This window comes from Pseudophryne corroboree, chromosome 4 (assembly GCF_028390025.1).
Source record: "Pseudophryne corroboree isolate aPseCor3 chromosome 4, aPseCor3.hap2, whole genome shotgun sequence".
In the NCBI taxonomy this organism is placed as follows: domain Eukaryota; kingdom Metazoa; phylum Chordata; class Amphibia; order Anura; family Myobatrachidae; genus Pseudophryne; species Pseudophryne corroboree.
The window spans coordinates 227,156,991-227,172,344 of NC_086447.1; the positions used below are offsets into that span (position 1 = coordinate 227,156,991).

At 44.1% G+C, this 15,354-nt stretch overlaps 1 protein-coding gene across 2 annotated transcripts in view; it reads left to right on the plus strand.

Annotated features, from left to right (window-relative positions):
* Window positions 1-15,354, plus strand: part of HPS3 (HPS3 biogenesis of lysosomal organelles complex 2 subunit 1) — a 113,858-nt gene that overhangs the window by 8,860 nt on the left and 89,644 nt on the right. Inside the window, exons 2-4 of one of the 2 annotated variants that reach the window (XM_063915954.1) lie at window positions 6,332-6,733; window positions 9,220-9,705; window positions 12,360-12,546. In XM_063915954.1, coding sequence (XP_063772024.1) covers window positions 6,517-6,733; window positions 9,220-9,705; window positions 12,360-12,546 — 890 coding nt within the window. In that variant the 5' untranslated portion in view covers window positions 6,332-6,516. The remainder of the gene's footprint in view (window positions 1-6,331; window positions 6,734-9,219; window positions 9,706-12,359; window positions 12,547-15,354) is intronic. The other variant, XM_063915955.1, reaches the window with a different exon arrangement.

Sequence of the window (15,354 nt, forward strand, 5' to 3'; positions counted from 1 at the left end):
ATCTCCGTTCACTGGTTACACCCGGAAGCGGCAGATCCACAGCTTCATATATACTCCCGGAAGTGAGGCGTCCTTGCCCCTAACTTCTTCCTCTATTAAATCATTCATTATCGGCGGCGGCCATCTTAGAATTTTCTTATTTACATCCATTTTTATATAGAAGTGAAAATGCCTCAGAGGAAGGGGAGAAAAGATGGAACCACATTACATTTCATAAAATTATGTTTTAAACATCTTAAAACATACTAAGACATGTCATATTGAATTGAAAAATAAATGAATAAAATGCTAATTATTAGAAAATTAATTTTTTTTAAAATCAGTGATAACTAACCCCACGGGTTCACAAAAAACACTTCAATTCGAAGTCTTTGTTGAGACCCTTCGGCGCAAGAGTACCACAATTAAAAATCATCCTCATTTCAGTTTCAGCTAATATGGACCCCAGATCTTTTCCCCTGTTATTACCCTTAATGTGTTTTAAACCATAAAAATTCTTAATCTGGGTTGTATCGCAATTATGAACATTTTTAAAATGTAAGGTAAGGGCATGAGTCTCCATGCCTTTTGCAATGTTCCTCATGTGTTCCCCTAATCTTGTTTTTAGGGGTCTGCTCATCCTTCCTATATAAAATTTGCAACAAAAACATTCAATACAATAAACCACATTTGAAGTGTGACACGTGATCAATTCCTTTATCTTAATTGTTTTATTATTTATCTTAACCTCTGTTGCTTTCATACCAAAAGTGTTTTTCACTTTCTTGCAACTTGTGCATATTCCACACCTGAAAAAACCTGTGGAGGTAATTCTTGGGCCTTTAGGGGATGTGGGGCATAGACTCCTTACCAATTTAGATTTAAGGTTCGGGGCCCTCCTAAATATACACATCGGGTTTGTCGGTAACTCTTCCCCTATTATTGGGTCCTTCTTTAGTACTGACCAATGTTTTCTAAAAATTTGTTGAACCTTGGTGTGTTGTGAGGAGAAGTTAGTAATAAAGGCCCACTTGAATCTTTCATCTTTTTTCTCTTTCCTTTTGTTCTCTGACTTTTCTATAATTTTGTCCCTATCTAATTCTAAAACATCTTTATATGCCTGTTCAGTTTTACCCTTATCATATCCACATTGATTGAAATTATGAGCCATTTCTAAGGCTTGTTCTTGGAACACTTCTCTTTCGGAACAATTCTTCCTTAATTTCCTAAATTGTCCAGATGGTATGGACTCCAACCATCTATCATGGTGACAACTGTCCCTAGCAATAAAAGATCTGGAATCAGTGGGTTTGATAAAAATTTTTGTCTTTAAAATACCGTTCTCCACATATATCGTTAAATCAAGAAAGTTCACACTTGTTTGACTTATATCAAAAGTCAAAACTATATTCCGATCATTGGTATTCAGAAATGAACAAAAAAGATCAAGCTCTTCCTTCCCTCCCTTCCAAATAAAAAATATATCATCGATATATCTTCGCCAGGACACTAGGTTCGCCCCATGGGGGTTATTCTCCCAAATTGAGATATCCTCCCAATCCCCCATAAAAATATTAGCATAACTCGGGGCGAACCTAGTGCCCATGGCGGTACCTCTCTTTTGAAAGTAAAAATCTTCTTTAAAAACAAAATAATTATTCGTTAAGATAAAATTGATCCCATCTACTATAAAATCCCTTAAATTGGAATCCATATCAGAATATCTCAATCTTTTTGTCACTGATTCTATCCCTTGTTTATGCTCAATAATAGTATACAGTGAACTGACATCAGATGTCACTAAAAAGAAGCCATCTTCCCATTTTACTTCTGAAACCAAGTTCAATACATCTCCAGTGTCTTTCAGATGAGACCTATTCGTTATAACTAATGGTTGTAAATAATAATCAATAAAAAGGGATAAATTGGCCGTAAGTGAATCTACTCCGGACACTATGGGGCGTCCGGGTGGGTCAACAACATTCTTGTGCATTTTGGGTAAAATATATATAGTAGGTATAATGGGATTCTCTATTAAAAGGAATTTTGATTCCATTTCTGAAATGGTCCCCTTTTTTTGGTAGGTTTCAACTAGAGTCCTTAATTGTAAACTCATTTTCTTAGTGGGGTCACCTCTAATTTTTCTATACGTGACTCCATCACATAACTGTCGGGAAACCTCCATTTCGTACTTAATCTTATCCATTAGGACAACTGCCCCGCCTTTATCGGCTGGCTTGATAATCAAACTCCTGTTTTTTGACAGGGTGTCAAGGGCCCGTCGTTCCTTAAATGTTAAGTTATATGTTATTTTCTCGGAATCTAATTTTTCTAAATCCCCCAATACTAATGCACTAAAAGACTCTAAAAAACACCCTTTAAGATGTGAGGGGAAAAAATTAGATTTGGGTCTAAATGGAAGGCTCTCAAGGGTTTCGTTAACTGTATCTTCATTCGACTTCATCTTAAAAAACTTTTTCAAGGTTAATTTCCTTATGTATTTTTGGATATCAATAAAAGTATTAAATTGATCTATTCTTGTTGATGGGGAAAATTTTAACCCCTTTTCCAAGAGGGTCCGTTCTTCCTTCATTAAAATATGTGAGCTTAAATTAAAAATCTTAACACTCTGGTTATCTCTCAAAGGTGCCTGTAGATCCTTTCCATCAGAGCCAGGTCAAAAGTCAAACAAGTGTGAACTTTCTTGATTTAACGATATATGTGGAGAACGGTATTTTAAAGACAAAAATTTTTATCAAACCCACTGATTCCAGATCTTTTATTGCTAGGGACAGTTGTCACCATGATAGATGGTTGGAGTCCATACCATCGGGACAATTTAGGAGATTAAGGAAGAATTGTTCCGAAAGAGAAGTGTTCCAAGAACAAGCCTTAGAAATGGCTCATAATTTCAATCAATGTGGATATGATAAGGGGAAAACTGAACAGGCATATAAAGATGTTTTAGAATTAGATAGGGACAAAATTATAGAAAAGTCAGAGAACAAAAGGAAAGAGAAAAAAGATGAAAGATTCAAGTGGGCCTTTATTACTAACTTCTCCTCACAACACACCAAGGTTCAACAAATTTTTAGAAAACATTGGTCAGTACTAAAGAAGGACCCAATAATAGGGGAAGAGTTACCGACAAACCCGATGTGTATATTTAGGAGGGCCCCGAACCTTAAATCTAAATTGGTAAGGAGTCTATGCCCCACATCCCCTAAAGGCCCAAGAATTACCTCCACGGGTTTTTTCAGGTGTGGAATATGCACAAGTTGCAAGAAAGTGAAAAACACTTTTGGTATGAAAGCAACAGAGGTTAAGATAAATAATAAAACAATTAAGATAAAGGAATTGATCACGTGTCACACTTCAAATGTGGTTTATTGTATTGAATGTTTTTGTTGCAAATTTTATATAGGAAGGACGAGCAGACCCCTAATAACAAGATTAGGGGAACACATGAGGAACATTGCAAAAGGCATGGAGACTCATGCCCTTTCCTTACATTTTAAAAATGTTCATAATTGCGATACAACCCAGATTAAGAATTTTTATGGTTTAAAACACATTAAGGGTAATAACAGGGGAAAAGATCTGGGGTCCATATTAGCTGAAACTGAAATGAGGATGATTTTTAATTGTGGTACTCTTGCGCCGAAGGGTCTCAACAAAGACTTCGAATTGAAGTGGTTTTTGTGAACCCTTGGGGTTAGTTATCACTGATTTAAATTTTTTTAAATTTTCTAATAATTAGCATTTTATTCATTTATTTTTCAATTCAATATGACATGTCTTAGTATGTTTTAAGATGTTTAAAACATAATTTTATGAAATGTAATGTGGTTCCATCTTTTCTCCCCTTCCTCTGAGGCATTTTCACTTCTATATAAAAATGGATGTAAATAAGAAAATTCTAAGATGGCCGCCGCCGATAGTGAATGATTTAATAGAGGAAGAAGTTAGGGGCAAGGACGCCTCACTTCCGGGAGTATATATGAAGCTGTGGATCTGCCGCTTCCGGGTGTAACCAGTGAACGGAGATGCAAGTGACATTCTTTCCGGCCGCGACGTTACTGAGGACGCACTTCCGGTCGCGGCCGTGACTACTTCCGATCAGCGGTAAACGACGTACAGAGATGATAGGCTCTCTGTAAAAGGCGGGAAACGTCATTTATGTAAACACAAGGACTGGATTTGGATTGGAACACTGGACAATGTTAGGAATAGGAATATTAGATGATAGTTATTCCATGTCTGGAAATAGGTTGGTTTAGGGGTTTAAGTGGGTAGGGTATAAATAGGTTATGAGCTCACATCCTCCTTATGCCTTGATAAAGACACTGTGAGTGTCGAAACGCGTTGGGAGGAGGATTTACTTGCGGTGGGGAGACGGTGTGGACATCATCCGGAGAGTGGTACAGCTGGTTTGGGGACGCCCTAATATAACAACTTGTAACTTGCTGTTTTGTCTACTGTTACCTGTAGACCACTTCAAAGGGTGAGAGACCATCCATTCCCTGCTTTATGATGGTATATGTTATATGTTCATGCTGTGATTAAAAGGTGTTACACTATTGGAGGCTATATTTCTCTCTTTTCGGGCACCACTTTTGGAGGAGAAGTTTAAGGTCCTGATATCTGATACTGGTGGAAATCCAGCCCCTATAAAAAGCGTGATTGTCTACTCCTGAAAAAGTAGACCAGCAGATTAGGTACAAGACTCACCAAGAGATTGTCACAGACTTGATGATATATGTTTATGCTTAATACACTATGAGCGTTTATTTTATTTGTTTTCTTTGAGCGCCCATGGATTCGAATGGTACTTCTTCACTATCTCGTTAACTGAAGTGTTGGGTGACACTTTTCCATCCATTCTAGGTTCAAGGGCAGCCAGTGTTGGCGCACGGTATTTTATCAAATTTTATCTCTCTTTTACTTGGTATGCGTCTCACAATCATGACGTTTTCAAGTTTAGTACGGCCAAACTATTGGCCTTTCTACAACAGGGCCTGGACTTAGGCCTGCGTCTGGCCTCCCTCAAGGTTCACATCTCTGCCTTGTCTGTTTGGTTTCAGAGAAAAATTGTTACCCTACCTGATGTACATACATGCTCTCAGGGTGTGTTTCGGATTCAGCCTCTATATGTGCCACCTGTGGCCCCTTGGGACTTGCCGGTGGTTTTGGAGGCCTTGCAAGAGTCTCCGTTTGAGCCTCTGCTGACCTTAAGTGGCTTTCCCTTAAGGTCCTATTCTTGCTGGCGATTGCTTCAGCTAGAAGGGTCTCAAATTTGGGTGCCTTATTCTGTACGTCTCCCTATTTGATTTTTCACCGTGACCGGGCGGTTCTTAGAACGCGGCCAGGTTATTTACCTAAGGTGGTGTCTTCCTTCCACCTTAACCAGGAGATTGTGGTTCGGGCCTTTAATTCTCCTGAGTTGTCTTCCAAAGAGCCGTATCTATGTGAAGGGAACTTCCTCCATTAGGAAATCTGATTCTCTTTTTGTATTGTTTGGTTTTCACAAACGTGGCTGGCCTGCTTCCAAGCAGACTTTGGCCAGATTGATTAGAATGGTGATTGCACATGCTTATGTACAGGCTGGTCATCCAGTTCCTGCTACCATTAAAGCCCATTCTACTCGGTCGATTGGACCTTCTTGGGCGGCCCACCGTGGTGCGACCCTTGAACAATTGTGCAAGGCGGCTACGTGGTCCTCAGGGAACACGTTTATAAGGTTCTATGCCTTCGATACTTCCGACTCCCAGGATGCTTCCTTTGGACGCCGGGTTCTTGTGCCCGCTACAGTGCGTCCCCTCCCATAAGGAACTGCTTTAGGACATCCCCGATGTTAATCCTTGTGGAGCCCAGTGTACCCCGCAGCAGAAAACGAGATTTATGGTAAGAACTTACCGTTGTTAAATCTTTCTGTGAGGTACACTGGGCTCCACAAGGCACCCACCCTGACACACTTCGCTTCTTTGGGTTGGTATGGCATTAGCCGCTGACACTTTCTCCTGTCGGGAGAGTGTGGTGTATGTGGCTACTAACGGTTATCGTCTTTTACCTGCTACTGCATTGGGCTGGTTAACAAAACTGAGCTCCTGTGTACGGAGGCGGGGTGATGTAGGAGGCGGCGCTATGCATCTTGGGAAGAAGGTCAAAGCTTTGAGCCTGTTGGTGCCTCGGATCAAGATCCTACTCTACACCCCCGATGTCAATCCTTGTTGAGCCCAGTGTACCTCGCAGAAAGAGATTTAACAACGGTAAGTTCTTACCATAAATCTCGTTTTTACAACAATTTTCTTTTTTTTTTTCTTTTTATGTTTTACCTTTGTTTTGTTTATAGGTCTACAGAAGATTTTGCTTCTGTCACGGATACATATCTGGGCAATGTGTGTCTTTAGAGCTGTAGGTAATTCCCTGGTTGGGCAATACATTTATACGAACCCTATCACCAGTGAACAAGATGTCTAACTGGAGAGATTTGTGAACTCTATATCGTTGCTCTAAATTCATCATCAAGAAAGAAAAATGGTGCAGCTGTACAATTGCCATCCCTTTGGTTCGCAAAGGATTGTGCCCACCAAGCAGGCGCCGGAAGTGTTTTGCTGTGGCCGGGACAGTGTGTTTGTGACTTGTGCTGGTGGCTGCAAAGTGGAAGTATTCAACGTGTGCAAGGAGCAATGCCAACCAGTGTGCAGTTTTAACACCCTGGGGAAAGTGCTGCATATGAGCTATAGTGAAGTAGGTAAGTCTGGACTATTAAATCAGAAGAGCCATACAACCTAAAATACTAATTTATATAAAAGTTAGAGTCGAGTAAGGTTGGAGTAAGGCTGCGGTTATGTTAGAGGAATATGCAGTGAGGACTATACAAGCAAATGAACTTGTATACTTTACAGATTTAGGGATTGTCTGAACCAGTGACATGCGGTGAGGTCAGTGGCAGGGGAGGCACACATGGGGGTGGGCCTAAGTACCAGGAGCCGGTCTTAGGTATGGCCATCGGTGTGTTCACCAGCGATGGTTGCCAACTATGTTATGGGAGACCATCGATGGGTGAAACCATTGATGGTCATCCGTGTTCTTTCAGTGAATGGCCCACGGGCCAATCACAGCCTGGAGGTGGGGCTTTGCGGTTGTCAGGGACGGAGCTATGCTGTTCCATCGATGGAGTGAAATCATCTTGTTCTCTCTCATCGATTGCAAAAGCATTCAACATCAGCCATAAACCATTGATGGACATCCCTAGCCTGACTCACTTCCTACTCAATGTAACTCTTGCATCCCTGCACTCCATCCATGCATACACAGGGAGAACATACAGAATAGTCAAGTAATTGTCACTCTAGTGGTGTGAGTAAACTGGTGGATACTGACTTGTGGGTGAGGGCCCCCTCATCTGCAGAATACCTCTGGCCTGGTATAGCAGATTGCACAGTGTAAAAGCCCATACACACTATGCGATTTTGAGCTCAAAGTAGCTCACTTTTGGCATTTTGAGCTCAAACTCGGCCAGTGTGTATTGGCGGGCAGTGCGCGCTGATGTGCGCTCCTGCATCATCACTGGCCGCTACTGTCTGTCGGGCTGTTTGTACAGCCGAGTGAAGCACTTTCCACAGTCTCCTACTGTGGAAAGTGCTTCACCCCCACTTGAACATCGCTGGCCCAGGGAAAATAGCTCACTGTGTATGCACCTTAATACAGTCATCAGTGATACAGTCATTGATACACAGGGTGACACTTTCAGCAGCACCTGGGAAGGGAGAGAGCTGGGGCTCCACAGCAGCAACAGAGAAGAGAGAGAGCTGGGACTCCACGGCAGCACCAGGGGAGGGAGAAAGCTGGGGCTCCACAGCAGCACCAGGGGAGGGAGAGAGCTGGGGCTCCACAGCAGCACCAGGGGAGGGAGAGAGCTGGGGCTCCACAGCAGCACCAGGGCAGGGAGAGAGCTGGGGCTCCACAGCAGCACCAGGGCAGGGAGAGAGCTGGGGCTCCACAGCAGCACCAGGGAAGGGAGAGAGCTGGGGCTCCACAGCAGCACCAGAGAAGAGAGAGAGCTGGGGCTCCACAGCAGCACCAGAGAAGAGAGAGAGCTGGGACTCCACGGCAGCACCAGGGGAGAGAGAGAGCTGGGACTCCACGGCAGCACCAGGGGAGGGATAAAGCTGGGGCTCCACAGCAGCACCAGGGGAGGGAGAGAGCTGGGGCTCCACAGCAGCACCAGGGGAGGGAGAGAGCTGGGGCTCCACAGCAGCACCAGGGGAGGGAGAGAGCTGGGGCTCCACAGCAGCACCAGGGCAGGGAGAGAGCTGGGGCTCCACAGCAGCACCAGGGGAGGGAGAGAGCTGGGGCTCCACAGCAGCACCAGGGAAGGGAGAGAGCTGGGGCTCCACAGCAGCACCAGAGAAGAGAGAGAGCTGGGACTCCACGGCAGCACCAGGGGAGGGAGAGAGCTGGGACTCCACGGCAGCACCAGGGGAGGGATAAAGCTGGGGCTCCACAGCAGCACCAGGGGAGGGAGAGAGCTGGGGCTCCACAGCAGCACCAGGGGAGGGAGAGGGCTGGGGCTCCACAGCAGCACCAGGGGAGGGAGAGAGCTGGGGCTCCACAGCAGCACCAGGGGAGGGAGAGAGCTGGGGCTCCACAGCAGCACCAGGGGAGGGAGAGAGCTGGGGCTCCACAGCAGCACCAGGGGAGGGAGAGCAGGAACATTTCTGTACACTGAGTCCCACCACCACACACAGTCCTGTCCCCTCACACATTACAGATGACACACACACAGAGTCCTATTAGCAGCAGTTATTTACCCGCTGCTAATAGGTTCACTGGGGGCTATCCAATTAGCCTCATAAACCGGCATTTATCTGGGATTATGCTTCGGGTGCCTCAGCCACTGTTAAAATGGGAGCCGTCAGGAGGAAAGCTGACCACATACCTTAGATCCTAATCCTGACTTCTCTTTAATCACATACACAGCCATATTTGGATGTACTATATGGTTGAGCAGCCTGATCTTTCTGCATGCCTGAGGCGTATTAGCGTAGCTGGATTATGACTGCACACAGAGAGGTTTGATATCCTTTGACCACATGTTAAAACCCATAATGTAATGTGTTTTTTATGTATTTCATAAACACATCTAAAATCCTAACCATTTATGTAGTCTTACGGTTAAGTATAATATTACTTTATCCAACCTAAGCTCATCTCAATCACATTTTTACCACTCAGGAGATTATTTGGTTACCATTGAGGAGAAAAACAATATTTCGTCTCTGCGGACATATGTGAACTGCAGATGTCAGTCTACCGGGAGCTCTCGGGTCAGCGTACGGATGGTTGGCCTCCAGTTAGACTCTCTCCATACTGCAGTCTCAAAAGAGCAAATGGAAATCATAGAAATGCCGATCTCTGAAAAGCCTCTCTGTCTGTCTTGCTGTCCTGCGCGAGGAGACCTCCTGGTTGGCTGCGAGAACAAGCTAATGCTCTTCCGCTTAAAGTACATTTCCATCGGTGATGCTTCTGTGCTAGATTTCGACAGATCCCTGGTTATACACATATCCGGAATTGTACCTGCACAGTTGTCTTTCTGTGCCAGTTATATTGGTATCTTGAGTGATCTGGAAGTCTTTGTGTTTAGGATGGCCTCCGAGCCCCTGAAAGGATCTCTTACTAGACCCACAAATCTAACAGATCTACAAACAGTCCCAGAAAAAGGTAACACATTTTATGTATATGATTCTTTGTGCTTTTGCAACAATATAACCTTTAAAATACTATTCTACATGTTGATATAGTATGTACACCTACCTTTTGGAACAAGTAATAGTTTGTGTGCTGAGATCTATTTTTTGGTACTGTTCGCTCTGCCCCCAAAATATTAGTAAATCATTTCTGCTTTTTCATGGTATCGGCATCTGATTGCTCATAAAGATGTAAGGGTCTTAAGTTCTATGGGTGCAGACTGACTGCATTCCTTTTTGGGGACAAAAAATAGAAAATTATGGAAATTGGAGTACAAGGTATGGGACAGGTATATTGGGGTGCTTTATGAGAGGGACAAGTTTTTTAGGCTTGCAGCTGGGAGTAGTCTTTTTTTTTTTAAAGTTACTTTAAAAGTGCCTATGAAGGACCCGAATACTCTATATACTTATACCCATATATTTGTACCCCTAATTAATGAGCAATCTTAACATATAAAAAAATGCATATAACAATCATTTGACCCAATTTAAGTACACCACATAGTTTTACTATGGCTACTAATAGACTTCTGTAATCTTTTCCTATATTAGTGTTTTGTTTTTGTTTTTTTCGGGTACAGGCAGATTTCCCCACTTTCTTCTATACTTATCTCTGGTTTTGCTGACTAGAATTATCTGGCGAATCCCAATTTCCCGAATGTGCAATAGGATAGTAGTGATGAGCGGATTCGGTTTTACTCGGTTTTACTCGGTTCTCAAAACCGAATCTTATTGGCTCACTGATGTCACGTGTTTTGGATAGCCAATAAGATTCGGTTTTGAGAACCGAGTAAAACCGAGTAAAACCGAATCCGCTCATCACTATAGGATAGGTGCGAAAACCGAGAGCGTTTTCGCAGCACTTGCAATAGCTGCATTAAGGGGGTGATTCAGACTTGATCGTAGCTGTGCTAAATTTAGAGCAGCAATGCTTTTGCACTTCAGGAGTAGCTCCCTGCCAGCGCAGCTGTTGTGTGCTTGCCAGGAGCTACGCGTCGCTGCCCGGGTCGCAGCGGCTGCATGTGACGTCACGCAGCCACTGTGGCCCGCCCCCTGCACGGTCCGGCCACGCCTGTGTTGGCCGGACCGCACCCAAAAATGGCGGCCAAACGCCACCGTGCCGTCTCCTCCCGCACAGCGACCACAGAGGCGATCGTTGGGCAACGACAGCCATCGGCTGCGCAGAACTGCAGCGAGTGATCAGGTCAGAATGACCCCCCCAAGTTCAACCGTGTTTTTGCTGCTAATTGGATACCACCCAAAGTAACAAAATGCTAATTTGTCCTGTACTCATTTTAATGTTGTCCGTGTAAACTGGTTTATTTCCACAAATGGTGCTTAGTTTCTGAGATCCATTTATACAATGCTAGTTGAATAGAGATCATTTATTCCAGATACCACAGTGCCATGTTAAAAGGAACTACACACTAGAAGACATGACCAATGTGAAAGATGAACAGTGTGGAAGATGAGCCATTTCCCTTGAACTTCCCAGAGACCTGACAAACGAAACTGAGTGTACACACTTATGGGCCCTACACACTTATGGGCCCTACACACTTATGGGCCCTACACACTTATGGGCCCTACACACTTATGGACCCTACACACTTATGGATCTCACTTCACGATATGAACGTTCTCGTTCATTAATGAACGAGAACCCATTCATATCGTGCAGTGTGTAGGCACCAACGATTAACGATGCGCGGCCCCACAATCTCGTCCATATTAGCATGCACTGCTATGGTGATGGGGGGAGTGAAGAAACTTCACTCCCTCCGCTGCCGGGTCGCCCGTCGGCCAGCTCGGTGGCGGATCGCCGAGTGTGTAGGGCCCATAAATAAATTTTTCAAACAATTTGAAAGATATCTTTGGAATTGGCACCTTTTTTACATATTTTAATATTGGGGAGGCATTTCTGGGTGTGTGGGCAGGGCTGTAGAAGGTGGAACCAATGAAGTTTTTTTTCACCCACTGCCCAACCAATTTCCACTGTGCCACCAACTTAATAAAAAAATTAATATTTAATATATATTATTTATGAACCCATTATAATGATTTTTTTATTATGTTGGTGGCACAGTGGAAATTGCTGGGGCAGTAGGAGAAAATTCATTGGTGGGGCAGTGGGAGACGCTGAGCAGTGACTGAGAGCGTGCGGCTCCCGTCAGTGGCTCAGCTACAATGGAGCCGCTGCCGGGGAGGAGGAACAATGTTACATTGTGAACATCGCTCATCGCGGCTCCGTAGACACATGCCGTGATGAGCGATGTTACAAGTGACATTGCTTACGTTGAGCATACTGCATTGCCAACCTCCAATCGTTGATTGGTAGGGCCATACACACTAGATGATGTGAACGATATATCATTCACAATCGTCGTTATCGTTTACATCTGTGGAAAATATCCTCTAGTCTAGTGTGTATGGCCCTTTAGATCATTGATCTCTAATACAAAATCATGCATTGCTTGGAAGTAAATTGCGTTTGTGTAGGTAGCCTACCTCAAAGGCTCTGGTTTTAAAGATGATTGTATTGTAAGTTGCTTAATATTATTTATAAATATGTATGTTGAAAATGTAGCTTTTGATTTCAATTGTATTAAACTTTCTTAAACTTTTTAGGTAACAAAGATGCTCTTTCATTGACGTCATCTCATCCATTAGAGTGCGAGGATTTTGTCATATGTGATAGGCCTGTAGAACTTGTTGGTGAAGAGTGTAAACCATACAACATTATAGTAACCCCAGAGTCAACAGGGTTGTCCCCTGATTCGCAAAGTTCTTTCTATGTAAATTACATGTTGTACAGGTAAGTACCATAGACAACGAAAGATAAATAAATAACAGGGGGCTTGGGTTTATGGTTATCCATTAAAAAAGAAAAACTTACTATGTCCAGTCAGACACTTGCTTCATAATCAAACTTACACTAGCTTGGCTAATTGGGGTTTAGTTACTGTACATTTGCATTTTAAATAAATCCTAATTAGTTCTGAACACTGTTGTGCTAAAGTAATGATGGGTAACCTATAGCTCTAGGGCCACAGCTTCCAGCGCATCTCTCCTTTTAGTGTTTTTGTTTTTGTTTTTTTTGTTTAGCTTGTTACCAACTGTGTTTCAAATGATTTCTGAAGGTTTAAAACCCTTGCACAACATGTATAAATACACTCATTTCTGCAGCGGGGTACACTGGTATTCCACAGGGAATAACATTGGGGTGTAGAGTTGGATCTTGATCCGAGGCACCAACAGGCTAAAGCTTTGACTGTTCCCAGGATGCACTGCACCGACTCCTCTATATCCCCGCCTCCAGGCACTGGAGCTCAGTTTGTAAGTTGGTGCCTGCAGTGCAGGCAGCTAACAGGGAGGCCTGCGTTAGACAGCCCTGAAAAGAGCTTTTCTGAAGAAAGAAGACTTCAAGGGCCGCTGCACAGGCACTAGCTGCTATATGTCATTCTGACATATCGTGCTGCGGCTCCCTCACCTCCCCCAGCTGCGCTGTATACTCCTACGCCCTGGTTGCTGGGTACTTACAGCGGAGGCGCTCCGGTCTCATCAGGCACACACACACACCGCCACTGCTCTCCGGGATTGCGTGGCCGCACGTTCAGGGAGGAGGTAAGAGGGTCCCTGTCGGCGTTTGGGCGCCATTACAGAGCTGCGCTGATCCTGGGACTGCTGGGCACTGTCTCCTCTGTAAAGCCACCTGCCTCATCAGTGCTGTGCTTTTACAGGACACTTAAGTATTCTACATGTCGTTTAGACAGTGTTAGTTAAGAACAAGTGGATACCGACAGGAATATTTAGTACAAGTATTCTGTGATATACATCCAGTGTTTACTGTGCATTGTTATATCTGTATACATACATAGTTTCACGTAGTATTGCTAGTCCAGTGCAGTTTTATGGTTGTGTGTAATAATTTCTGCATTGTACATGTGACTGTTTGTGCCTATAGCTGCTGTGTGGTTCCTATTCCGTGTATCTCACACATATTGCTATCCCTATATTCTGTTCCCTGAAGGGGGCTAAGTGCATCAGGGTCTCATATATAGTTTTCACAGGATATACTGTTTGGTATTTTCTTTGTGTATTTCAGTCACCGTATACCACTTAAATCCTTTGTTTGTGATCTGCATTTGCAATCACGCTCCACAGGGTTTTTTTGTCAGGTACTGTGTCTTGCTATATTATACTTTTATGCCCTAGGGCTACATTTTCCAATAATGTCTGCATCTCAGGGCGGGAGATTCGTGACTGATCCTGCGTCATGCAGTGCTGATGCCGCGGATTTATCTGAGGAAAATATTCCAGCTGAGGGTCCAGGTACTGGGGGTTCTGTACCCCTCAGTCAGCCTGCAGCACTGGTGGCACACCAAGACCCACCTTGGGCTGCTTTTTCTAATTTACTGACTACGCTGGTAACGAGATTTGCACCCCCTGTGGGACCTCCTGTGCCTTTACAATCACATATTGTCCCTGTTGCAAATCCACCATGGCGGATACTTCATCCGATGAAGATGGGGTATATTCTGATCCATCAGACACTGATGCAGATGCTTCTGATGGGGAATCTACAACACAAGTTGATGCTCCTGACCTCTTGGAGGCTATCAAACTGATTCTTCAAATTGATGATGAAACTGACCCTCCAGATACGTCTAAGAAACCTGATTAGTTCAAACGTGAGAAGGTTAATAAATTAGTTTTGCCGCATTCTGATCATTTAATTGACATAAGTCAGGAATCCTGGGAGTCTCCAGGAAAGAAATTCTCCCTGTCGAAAAAGATGCTAGCTCATTATCCCCTTGCTGCAGAGTTAAGTAAAAATTGTGAAACACCACCACCGGTGGACTCACATGCCACACGTCTTGTGGTGTCTTCTACTCTGCCTGTCACTACCGTCACCTCTTTGAAGGAACCGACGGATAAGCGCGTCGAGGGTTGTTTGAAGTCTATCTACACTCTTGCGGGTGCTGTACATAGATTTACTATAGCAGCTTCTTGGGCTGCAAAAGCTATTGAAGCCTGGGTTCAAGAAGTTGAGGTGGAGCGCTTTATGCCAGACAGTGTCTTTCATATATTACCATGGCCTCTCATTACATTCAGGAGGTGGCTTTTGATTACGGTGTGCTGGCGGTCAAAGCGTCTACTACGTCCATTCTGGCTCGCCAGATTCTGTGGTTGCGGTCCTGGTCTGTGGATCTGGACTCAAAAAAGACCTTGGAGGTGATCCCCTTTAAGGGAAACATCCTTTTTGGGGAGGATCTGAACAAGATTGTTGGTGACTTAGCGTCTGCTAAAACTGCATGTCTGCCAAGTACTAATCCTTCGGCTCCGAAGGCTAAGAGTACCACTTTTCATTCCTTTCGACCCCCAAGTAAAGCAAAGGGTCAGGCGTACCCGAAACAGGCTCACCCTTCCAAAACATCTAAGCCTAAACCTAAACGTTCCTGGGCTGCCCGTTAGCCTGCTTCCAAATCAGACAAGCCTGCTGCATGATGGGGTGGGAGGCTGACTTCTGCTGTTCGCCCAGGTATGGTTACAGACCACTTCAGACGCCTGGGTGAGGGAAGTAGTCACTCACAGATACGCCATCCCCCTCGCCAGTTTTGCT